General features: G+C 33.3%; 1 protein-coding gene across 7 annotated transcripts in view; it reads left to right on the top strand.

Moving 5' to 3' along the window:
- MARCHF1 (membrane associated ring-CH-type finger 1) overlaps positions 1-12864 on the top strand; it is an 841310-nt gene that overhangs the window by 664680 nt on the left and 163766 nt on the right. For all 7 annotated transcript variants that reach the window (XM_063809980.1, XM_054683467.2, XM_054683471.2 and 4 more), the window contains one exon: positions 7127-7177. In XM_063809980.1, coding sequence (XP_063666050.1) covers positions 7127-7177 — 51 coding nt within the window. The remainder of the gene's footprint in view (positions 1-7126; positions 7178-12864) is intronic.

Raw genomic sequence — 12864 nt, 5'->3', positions numbered from 1 at the left:
TCTGGTTTCCCTGTGGCCCCCCTCTATGCCCACTCCCCAATAAACAGAGCTTAGTAGGGAGTCAGATGGCACAACAGAAAAGTGGTTTGTAGAGTTCCAGCCCAGAACAGAAGCTAGAAGAGTGGGTTTAAAGCTTTGAGACATTAACTTAACAACTGTCCCATCTTTATTGCTGGGATTCTTTTTTTTTTTTTTTTTTTAGTTCAAAACAGAGTTGTATATTAAGTGTCCTCATTCACATATTTTTATATACTAGTGCTTGTATTCCTCTGGGAGAGATTCCCAAGGGTGAAATTACTGCATGAAGTGATATTTTTAATTTCAATATATGTTGCCAGATGTTTTTTCAATGATATTGCAGAAGAAAATCACATTTCTACTAGCATTTTTGAGAGTATTCATTCTTCCTATTGCCATCAGCAACAGAAGCTATCACTCTTAAATTTTTTCAGCATGATGAGTAAAAAGTGATGTCTTGTTGCTACTTTAATTTACATTTTTCTGACTGCTCGTGATTTTGAGCATCTTGCCATATATTTATTGACAATATGTAGTTCCTTTTTTTGTGAATTTCTGTTTCTATCTCTTGCTCATTTATGTTTTCTATTTGATTCCTTACTGTTGCCTCTCTTGTGAATAGACAAAAGCACTTTGCATATTCTAGAAATTAAACTTTATCAGTCTTTTGTGTTTCATTGTTTACTAACACAATTGTTTCCTCACTTTAATTTTTTGTATTTTTCTAGACAGAGGATAATCAAATATACCAATGACATATAGTTTCTGGTTCGTGTCTTAGCTATGTAAATCTTTCCCACCCCAAGACTGAATTCATAATTTAGACTTATTTCAAAGATTTTTTAATCTTTAACATTTAAGACATTGTTCCATCAGGACTCCATGATTATATATGCTAAGTGATAGAAGTCTGGCTTTTTCTTCCACGGAGGTAGCCAGTTGTCCAGCAACATTTATTGTATCAACTATCCTCAATACTGACTGGAAATAATTTGTATATGTGAGATTCTTACATCTATTTCTGGATTTTCTATTCTTGATTACACTGATCTTTCGGTTAATTTCTATGCCAATACCATATTGACTTAATGATAGTGAGTTTTAATATGTACAATGCCTAGCATAAAAAGCTCTCCTTTTTTCCTTATTTTCTTGGTTATTCTCAGGTATTTGTTTTTATGTATAAATTCTTTAAGATCATTGTTTTTTAAGATCATTTTATCTACCTCCTTTCTTCTCCGGAAAACAAGAAATAAATTCTATTGGAGATTTAATTGGAACTGCATTCTACTCATATGTCAATTTGTAGAGGGTTTATATATTAGAAAATTATCTTCCCATCAAAGTATGGTACTTTATTTGTTCAGATCACAATTTATACTCCTCAGTAATATTTTATAGACTATATTTTCAAATAAAATTTCATGTCCTTGTTAAGTTTATTCCTAAGTGTTTTATGGTTTTTGTTTTTGTTATTACATTTCTGGATATTTATTGCTAAAAGAAAGCTATTGATTTTATAGTGTTTCCATTAGGATAGACACAATATTAAATAAATCAAAAATGTAATGGCTCACAAGTAATACACTTTTTTTCTCTCTGATGAGAGTTTAGAGTATGTACTCCAAGTTGGCAGAAGGCTTTTCATTATGTGGTCACTCAAAGACCCACAAGAATTCAGCTCTACCATCTTTGATTCGTGGCCTTCTGTCTTGCCCTGATAGTTTCCATCCCAGCATAGAGCAGTAGGAAAAAAGCATGTAAGAAATTGTATGGGAGATTCATGTGACAGGCAGGAAACTGACAATTGTTAGTTCTGGTCACATCTCACTGGAGGAAATTTGACCTTAGGCAACCTATAACCAAAGGAAGGCTGGGAGATATAATGCCACTGTGAAGGTGTATATTCAGTTATTATTCCATTAATGCACAAGCAAGAGATAATGGATTTTAGGAAACCTAGTAGACGCTGCCATTATCTAATTGTCATGTATCTAAGTACTGTAATAAAGTCTAATTAGCTGCAGTAGTCTTGTTTCTTAACCAGAGACACTTGGGATTTCTAAGATGTTATGTCATTAATAAGAAAGGAGTGTTTTATTGCTTCTTTTTCAACACCTTTTCTACCAAATACCCCATTTCCTTGTTATATTTGCTAAAAACTCTAAAACAAGTTGAATAATTATGGCAAGCACCCCTAATAGAGGTTCTATAGTTTTTGTAGTTTCTGTATTTTAACAATTAGAATTATATTTTGTAGTGTTTTTTAGAATATTGTCTTTATTACTATAAGGGGTTTCCTTCAATTCTTGTTTTACTTAGAGCTTATGTTAGAATAAGACTGCCAAAGTTTGTCAAATATCTTTCCAGAATTTAGTTATAAAATCATAATGTTTGTCTCTTTCAATGTATTAATCTAACGGATTATGTTGACAGGTGTCCTGAGTTTTTAAAACTTGAAATAAGTAAATTCTATTTATTCTATTCTTTGGGAATTTTAGTGATACACTGCTCATGTATCAAAGATATATGCTATTATCAAAATATACACTAATTTTTAACATTTTCTGTATCTGTAGTTCCAAATGAGAGCAAGGCACAATTTTCTTTTTTCCTTTTTTTTTCCTACTGGTTTTTTTTTTGGTGGGGTAGGGAGTACTATCTTAACACATCTGAAGTTTCATTTATGCCATGTTAATAATATGGATTAGGGAAATTTATGTTTCTATGACAATAATAGTATACATAATATTGGAATTATGTGTTCTTTAAAGTAAAATACAGCTCAGTTGTAAAATCAGCATGCCCTTATCCATTTTAGGAGCATATAGACTTTTATTTACTTTTTGAAGATTTCCTTGATTAACTATCTTATGTTTTTCTCTTTTTCTTGAACAAATTCTGGGAGTTTTTGCTTTACTTAAATATAATGTGTTTCCTCTAGGTTTTCATATTTGTTGCAATAATGTTACATGTAGCGTTCTTTTTATATATTTTTTTTTGTCTATGATTATGTATCATTTCTGATGTCATTTTTTTTTGTTCTCTCTTTCCCTTAATAAGTCTTATGGGAAGTTCATCTATTTTGCAATTATTTCAAAGCCTTTCTTTAAGAAAATCTTTTTATCCTTTCTCTAACTTAAATCAATTTAATTAGTTTTAGCTTTAATGTTTCTTTTATTACATTCTTGTGTTCTTTAATAATGAAAACATTTACAGTTATAAACTTTTATCTGGATACAGCTTTTGCAATATGCTATAGGTTTTAATATTATATATTCTATAGCTTCTGGCTCTATTTCCGAGTTCTCATTCCTTTGGACCAAGTATTATATAAAAGTATCTTAGTTAATTTTCAGGCGATTAAGACTTACGAGTCACTTTTCAAAATTGGATTTCTAATTGTATTGGCTCAATATTGAAAAAAAAAGACCCTGTAAAGTCTCTACTTGGACATATTTGTTAAGCTATTATTTAAGGTCAAATAATTTTTAAATGTTTCATAGACATTAAATGTTTATAACTTAATAGGTATGAGATTTTTTATATATCTTTTAATCAAATTTTATTGCAGTATTCAATTTCCCTATGTCCTTGCTTATTTTTTATTTACAAACCACATTGTTTAAGACTTTTCTTCTATTCCAATTTATAATTACGCTAGCAAAAACTGCTCTATTGTCTACTTAAAATTTTTCAGATGACCCTCCAAATTACCTTAGTTTCTCCTTTCAAATACTTGGGATTTTTAACCTGAAAAAAAGGGGGAAATAAAATTGCAGAATATCAGATTAGTGGTCTCTGTAAGAATGTCTTAGTGTGTTTTTTTTCTGCAAAAAAATATTTATTTTTTTATGTTACATTAAAAAAAAACTTTTTTAAGCTTTATTATGTCCCTCAGTCAATGACATAGTATACAGAAAGTTTATACCTAGATTCACACATGTCCAGTCATGTTGTGTATTGTTAGGACAGACCACTTCGTTTTAAAGGAACTGTGTCACTTTCCTTAGACTCTAACATTAAAAATTCGTTAAAACAAAACTTGGTAATGATTTTCTCATTTGGTAATCATTTTTCCTTGCTAGTAAAAAGAATCCAACCATGTTTAGTAGGATCAACTTTGAAAAACGATAATAATCACAAAACAGAACTATTAATATCAGACACATTCATAGCAAACCAAAAATTAGAAACTTCTTGAAAATATTTTCAATAAAACTTATGAAACTGGAAGTCTCTCTCCCTGTCTGTATACTATGAATGACATGCTGAAATCCAACATTACTGCTTAATGATCCTGTCCATTCCACACAGACTTGTTAGGAACCCTTGTTGCTTCCAACTTTTATTGACCTACAAGGTCACTATAATTTGGGTGCCAGTAAGTTATGTTAGATTCTGAGATTCTGAGACAGCTTATTTTTAATCTAAGGTAAAGTAGTTAAACTGATTGTAATGAGGTATGACAACCATATTGACTAATCTGCAAAGAAGAATATGACATTGCAATAGTAATGGGACAAGCCACCCAATTAATTAGGAGCAAATTGGACAGATTGCTTTGGACGTTTTCCAAGAGAGGAAGTGTTTCTGGTGCTTTGCTTCAAAAGCAAGGCAAACCAACTTTCTTAATTCCCCTGGGCAGAGAATGATTTAATTTTTAATTTTTAAATTTTATGTGCCAGAATCAAAGGCAGAATTGCAAGATATAGAAAATAAGATGTTTATGTAAAAAAAAAAAAAAAAGTGTATAGTGACCTATGATGATCACCATGATTTTTAAAGAAAGCTCTTTCAGTGTTTCTTATACCTGTGAATTATAATGGAAATATCATAACTTCACAATTTATAAAATGTTTTCATTTATAACTCATTTGTTCCTTACACAGATTTCCAAGATATTATCTCCCCAATTTTACAATGAGGAAATTGAAGTCCAGGAATGTCAAACAATGTACTCCTGCCAGAATTAGCACATCACCAGAGTTCTCATTGCAAGGCAGTCTCTCAGTTTACATCACTGCCAGCACAGCATAGCGTACACCACTGTCCTACCACGTGTTAACTTTTCTGATGCACTTTCCTCTTCCATGTACTGGTGTAGAAACAATAGAGAACGTAGCCATGGCAAAAAGGTTAACCTTTGCCTAAGTTTGTTTATTTCAATGCCTGACCTTATATTGGGAGAAAATAAAGCCAATCCATTTCAAGTTAAAAGATCCTTTGAAGTATTAAATAATCAATCAGATGATTTTCCCCCATTAGATTGGCAGATGCTGGTAGAGAGTGTGGAAATAATATTCTTATTATAACTGTGTGGTGAACTCACACATTGTAAAGTGAATCTGGCCTTTCTTGTTTTATCTCAAAACACCATAAAGTCCCATTTAGTGTGAAAAATTAAGTAATCCTATGCAAAATTAAATTTCTTATTTTGCGTGATTCCTGTGGCAGCACCTTTCAATTCTAGTTCTTAATCATGTTCTCAAATGTCATGTAAATATAGAAAACATAACAAAATAACCACTGCTACCAGTCTCTCCCAAAGCCTATTATATTATGTGACTCTGTCCTACACAATAATGTGTCAAAATCCTAAATTTCACTGAGAAGGAAAGATGGATTGATTTTGTTTTCTAGTCTCTAGAAGAGGAGTTGAGATGTCAGTAGAAAAGTGCCTCTCTCCATCACCAGTGGAGCTAATCAGGGAAAAATGTCTGTGGTAGCATATACATTAATCTCCAGCTGGAGCATGGGGCTGTTATGAGGTGTAACTAACCGTATCGTTGTGACTCATCTCGGTCTGTAATAACATGCTCCACAGTGACATCAGTGGTTGTATGAGATGGATGTTGCATGTAAAGGAAAAAGTACTGTTCAGCTGGAATATCTGTAAGCCTGCACATGACACAGTGACAGTTTGCAGTGAATGCAGCCACTGTTTTTCTGCAATAACACATCTGCCATATCCTGTCATCACTGTGTCTCTAAAACTGTCTCAAGTAGTCATCATGGGCAATTTCAGCCCCACGGGTTGTTATAACTTAGTTCTCAAAAATGACCTATGTCAAGATGCATTGCAGTTGCCTACTCAGGCCCACTTTGGGGCTGAGTCCAGAAGTTAAAAAAAAAACAAAAGGAATTCTTACATTGGTAAATTATTTCAATGACAATGTTATGTCAGATCCTTTATAAACTTTTAGTATTCAGAATTGATTCTTCCAACAACATTTTCTCTACAGAAGTAGAGGTGTCCTTTGATCTTTGATCTCTTTCTACATGTAGAATGCATAACGCTTATAAACTCTGATTTTTCCAGTTGATCATCTATCGGCACATAATTGGCAGAGTAGAAAAAGTAGCTATATAATTTTCAGGAACACAATGTCTCTGGGCTTCAAACGGGAGGGCCCAACTACGTAAGGTCCATTTCTACTTTAAAATTATATGACCTTTTAAAAAACATTTATTCAAAAGCTTTTTTCATGCCTCTTTTCTGCTAAATAAAAAATTCTTTAAGAGGAAAGAACTGAGGATATAAATATTTATAAAAGTTTTAAGTTTTAATTGAAACATATAGTCAGAAGCATCTTAAATTTTAAAAAGTAAATGTTTTAATTTCAAAGTATGTAAAATAACAAAAAATAAATAAAATGCAGTTTAGAAGAATACGAGGTGGATGTATATAGCATATACCCAGCACAGAATATTTAATGATATTGAAAACCAGAATTGACTCAAAATTTCCTAGTTGCAAGGGCAAGAGGGGAAATAGTAGACTACACTTTTACTGTCTAATTTTAGTTTCAAAGAATTTCAAAAATTTTTCTGGAGAAATAATTATTTCCTGGAAACAAGTACTTGTAACCTGATTAATACTCAGATATTAATTGAAGCATTTTTAAAGTACACTAATATATATTAGAGAAATATGATTTCATAAAAGAAAAAAGCATTCTGTGTAAGCAATTAATATGTGTATTAGTCAAAACAATATCGAGAGCATTCACAGATTTCCTTGTGCTGTGGTTTCTCTTCTCAGTGGTACAGTATGGTGAAAGTGCCATACCTTCTTTTAATTAATGTTTCCAATTTTATTTTTCAGAGTGAAAAATCCCCAGGGCGATCTGCAAGTCGATCAAGTAACATCTCAAAAGTAGGTGAAGTACTCATTTTCTTGTTTGTTGACTTCTACACTTCATGAGTTCACACAAATGTTTATAATGTTTAACCTATAATTGTTATCTGTGAGCAGAACACAAATGTGATTTGTTCATGGTTTTAACTCTTTTAAGCTTTTACTGTAATAAGAAGATGTGATTTTACACAAGAAAATAAGTAGGCTATTTTTTATTTTTCCATGCTGTGTGCAAGAGATAATTTCCTTCCTTCCTTCCTTCCTTCCTTCTTTCTTTCTTTCTATCTATCTATCTTTTTAGACAGAGTCTTACTCTGTCACCCCAGCTGGCATGCAGTGGTGAGATCTTGGCTCACTGCAACCTCCGCCTTCTGGGTTCAAGCGATTCTCCTGCCTCAGCCTCCTGAGTAGCTGGGATTACCGGTGCCCACCACCATGCCCAGCTAATTTTTGTATTTTTAGTAGAGATGGGGTTTCGCCATGTTGACCAGGCTAGTCTAGAACTGCTGAGCTCGTGATCCACCCTCCTCAGCCTCCCAAAGTATTGGGATTACAGGCGTGAGCCACCATGTCTGGCCAATTTGCTACTGTCATAGTATTATGTAAAGTATGTTTTTTCTCATTTCAAACACCATAGATCTTCCACATATCCAAGTTGAAACTATATCAACATTCATGGTACAATTCTTGTGAATTTAATTTTTCTGGACTTTGGGCTGAACTCTGGGGGAATTTAACTATTTTTGTCACCAAGGCAAGTTTTAGAAATCAATTTGATAAAAACATCAGTTTGGCCATATTTAGAGGTTGTAGAGTCAGTGGATAAAAAAAAAAAAAACAAAATATTCCCTAGACTGTATATAAATCTAAGTAGGACACCAGAGTGTTGAAAAGATTATCGTTTGAGAGACATACTCTAGATTTTATGTTGCCTGAAAAAACAAAATGTAAGAGCTATTCTTTAAAATGAATCGCCATGTGATATATACACCTGGTGCTTGGGAAGTGAAAAGTAATTTAGAGTCATTTGTCAAAATGGAAAACAATGACTTTCAAAAATATACTTAGAAGCAAGATGGATTTGTCACCATTAGAGATTCCATTTCAAGGCTTCTCACTTGCCAGGACCCCTCCACATTCATGAAATTAACTTTATATTAGTAATTTTATATTACTTTCTTTGAAGAGGATCCCCAAAATAGTCATAATCTTCAGACATTAAAGAAAGTAGATCAACTTCCAATTTAGAGACGTTTTTGTTTTCTTCTCTTCTGTTTTCAGAATCAAAAGGCTTTATAACTCATTAAGAAAAAAATTGTGTTTTTTTTTTTTTATTATACTTTAAGTTTTAGGGTACATGTGCACATTGTGCAGGTTAGTTACATATGTATACATGTGCCATGCTGGTGCGCTGCACCCACCAACTCGTCATCTAGCAAAAAAAAAAGAAAAAAAAGAAAAAAAAGAAAAAAATTGTGACCACAGTATCAACATTATCTTATGCTGGTTTCCAAAGCCCAGTTTTTTCAGGACAATGCCAATGGTCAGATAATATCTGCACACACACTGGGATGTTTATAGGAGCAGACCCTAATATTTTAATAAGAGTAAGCATGCCTGCCATTCGTCCATAGGGAGACCATATCTCTGTCTTGCAACACCATCCACTATACTAACATTCTTTAAGATAGTCTAGTATCAGTCAATGTGTGTGCTTGCAAGACATGCAGAGATGTGACAGACACATAGAGAATTGTACCTCAGTGCTTGGTAGTGAACATTTCTAATTACATTCAAATCTATGTCCCTTCAGAGATATTTGAGAGGCAATGTGGCCTACTGGTTAAGAGCACTAACTCTGGAGAGTAAGGATCTGAGTGTAAGTCACCGCTGTGTCGCTTCCTACTTACATGACCCTGAGATGTTCACTTTACCTTCCCGAGACACAGTTGCCTCTTTTATGACATAAGGATGATGATAATATCAGTCACCTGAAGGAGGTTTTCTGAAGTGGTTATAAATTAAAACAATGCCTTTCAAGTATCTATCACCCTAGTTTCACAATGAAGAGATTTGCCTAAACCAAAGAACTCTGTCATCTGTCTCAACTTGAATACTAATGTTGAATAAGTAATGACCAAAAAACTTGTAAACAGTACTGACAACGCCTTTGTCACACCAAATACTGTTTCATGATCTAGGGGTGAAATTATATCTGCATTTCTAAACTGCTCTTTGAGTTTTACTTAATCCAGCCTGTTTATCATGTTTTAGTATTTAATGCTTTAAGAAATCGAAAAATCCACAGTCTAGTTTCCCTTCTATGAGTTCTTCTTCAGGGTCTGGTATGTATTAATTGTACTTCTGTGTGGGAGATAATTAATTATAAAACTGCATCCTATTTGGAGAGAAATAAAAAAACTCTATTCTTAAACATAACTTAAATTGTACCACAAACACTCAACCATCAACCAGTGATAGGAATAAACAGATTTCAGTGCACATGAGTTTACCTATTTAAACCAACTTAACTTTCCTTTTATGTTCAGAATGAGTCACAATGCTAAATATGTTGTTGAGTCCTCACTACTTTTTCTTAAATTGATAAGTGGAAAACTATTCATTGACTACATAATTTATCAATCATGAAGTGGCCAAATCTAGAAATACTTAAGTTGTTTAATTTGTAAAGCATTGGAGAGGAAAAATTTAACATTGGAACAAAGATTTTTTCCTTAATTTTGTCAAAATAATTGTTTATGTTGAAGACTGTGAGCATTTCTAGAGTATGAGAATCAGTATAATGGAGTGATTGGATGGATAGCAGAGTAACTCTTAGGAAGGTTATTTAACATCCCTAGTAAGTTTGTCTGTAAAAGGAACATATATATTAGTATCTACCTCTTGCAGTGGTGCTTAGAACAGTGTTTGGCCTGTGTATTAGCTATTTTTATTATGGGGTTCTTAATATTTCTGTATCAGTGATAGCTTCGAGCAAGTGCTCAATAAATATCTTTTTCAGCCAATAAATTGGAACATGGTCTATAATATATGCAATGTTTTCTAGGTGTAATAATAATAAAATGCAGAGTGGACAGGATTAAGGAAAATTTTAGTGATCTGAAGTTATTTCCTTAAAAAATGCATATTCCTATTTCCATAAAATGTATACATATATTCAACAATAAATAATAAATTGTCTTATGTCAGTAATAGTATTACTCATAATGGGTGTCTTCCTTACCTTTTATCTGCTTATGCCATCTCCTGTCCTTAGACACAGGAAAATCACAGACAGTACAAAGGACTCCATCTAGAATGGAATGGCAAAATTATCTTTTATATTTCTAAGTCTGCTTTCCTGCCTATTTCTTGCAGTTCTTTAATGAATCAGACTTTCTCATCATCAATATTAGTTGAGTGTCACATATCAGAAATCTTGTTCTATACTGGGAATTATGGAGTAATAATTTAAAACTTTCCTTCCCCATTCCTTAGTGAGCTTACAGTGAAACGGGGTAACTAACAGTGCACGGAAGAGTTCACATAACAGGCATGAGACTCCTATCCTGAGAATAGCCTGTGGCAAGATTAGCCCTTGGCTGACATCTGGAAACTTAGATTCCATAAGTAGTGCTTCACCCTACCTGTTAAGGATGATTCACTGTGCCTGAACTGCAAACAACACAGCTATCCTAAGCACATGCCTTCCTTGTGGGAGTCTGGAGTCTTGGTACATGTGGTTGCCTACACACTCAGCCCCCAGTAAAAACTTTGAGCATTGAGGCTCTTACGAGCTCCCCTGGTGGCAACACTTCTTCATATGTGAGCAAACTCATTGAGCACATCCCAGCACACCCTGCTGGGATGAATTTCTGGAAGCTTGCTCCTGGTTTCCTCTGGACTTCACTCCATCACTCCCTGTGCCTTTTCCCTTTGCTGATTTGCCTTGTATCCTTTGGATACAAGGATACAAATAAATCACAGCCATAAGTATGGGTATATTCTGTCCTGAGTTCTCTCAGAAAGTCACTGAACCTGGGTGTGGTGAATGGAACCCCTAATACGCTACCTAAAAAAGAAGTATAGACAGAAGCTATGGGAATTCGGAGAGCCATCACTTCCATCTAATTGGGACAGGGTAGCAGCAGAGAAAATTTCTTAGAAGCATAGTATGTAAAAAGGCACTTGAAGAATGGGTGTGAATTGATCAACTGTCAGGGAAGGCTGTTTAAAGGGTTATAAGTCCAAGGCATGGAAGCTAGAAAACATAGATCATAAGGAAGAAGTTATATAAAATACTTTGTAAGGGTTTTTGAGATGGAACTTTAAATAATAGAATGCATTATCTTCAGTCTAGTCATAAAGGTCATACAATCTCAATCTATGTGAGACTGTCAAGCTCAATGAGTTTGACAGCTCATGTGAAGAAGTGTCACCTACCAGGGAAGTTCATGAGAGTCTTGGTGCTCAACAGCAGTCACTGAAGTGTCATCTGGCTTAGAAACAGAGAAATTGATCTAGAACCCATCAAGGTCCTTGAGACTTTTCTTAATGAGTATGTATGAAATGGAACATTATTATTTTTGCCATTCAAGACTGTGTCTTATAAACATGATCTTGCTACTGTGAAAGTAAAAAATTCCAAACATGGGATAAATAATAAATGTGCAATTGCTCGTGAACATCAAAAATTTTATCTCCTAAGTTTTTACCTCTGGATCTTTGTACCATATATTATTCAACAGCAATTATACTTTGAGTTTTATGGTCCTTGCAACATTTACTTTTTTATTAATTTATATTTCTAGTTTGTCTTAGTAAATATAAGACAGTTACACCTATGATTCTCTCTTTCTTTCTCTTTTCTTTTTAATTCAAGTAAGGTTGGTGTGCCTTGGATATGTTACAGTTGATCCAAAAGCTACAGATAAGTTATGTAGGTTTAATATAGTATATGTGAGATTATCAGAATATCTTGGATGTGAAAAAGGCAGCTTTCATTTATCCATCACTTAATTTTTTAATACTTTTTATATTAGTGCTTGTTACTGCTTTTTAACACACATATTACTCACAAATAGGTTCCTCAAGAAGAAAAGTCAGCCAAATCTTGCCTTTTATTTTTTCTAGGGTGAAGGATCATTACAATTTAACTAGCAACAGTATAATATGTATCTCACAAGAAAAACCTTTCAAAAGCCAACTGTCAAAAGGAAAGAATGGCTTGTACTTCCAATTCAAGTCAACACAATTTTCTTTTAAATAAAATCCTTTGCTTTTTGGTGTGTGTAGGAAGCAGCTCACAAAATCTAATCTGTTTATGAGAAGAAATTCAAAAGCCACTAGCTTAACAAAATGATATTTCAGTTAGTTTCCATCATTTCCTATTACATTCACTAGACTTCATTTACATGACAGAGAGTCATTTCAATTCTTCAGTTAGTCTCTACCTTAAAATATCTTACAAAATTTTAAGGTAAAGTTTATAAAATGTGCACACCAGTTAATTCTGCAATAAATAAAGATGCATGGGATAGTCAGTACAATTTACTCAACAAATATCTTTTGATGACGTACTGTGTACAAGGTATTATATGGTTCACAGCATTTTAAATAGGTATTTTCTTCTGATCCAATATATACTTTAATTTTACTTCTGTAAATCTTCATCTCTCCATATTTTTCCAGATTTGCCTTTAAGA

This window comes from Pan troglodytes, chromosome 3 (assembly GCF_028858775.2).
Source record: "Pan troglodytes isolate AG18354 chromosome 3, NHGRI_mPanTro3-v2.0_pri, whole genome shotgun sequence".
NCBI classification, from domain to species: domain Eukaryota; kingdom Metazoa; phylum Chordata; class Mammalia; order Primates; family Hominidae; genus Pan; species Pan troglodytes.
Note: the sequence above shows the minus strand (reverse complement) of the source record. Positions and strands in the feature narration are given on the sequence as shown.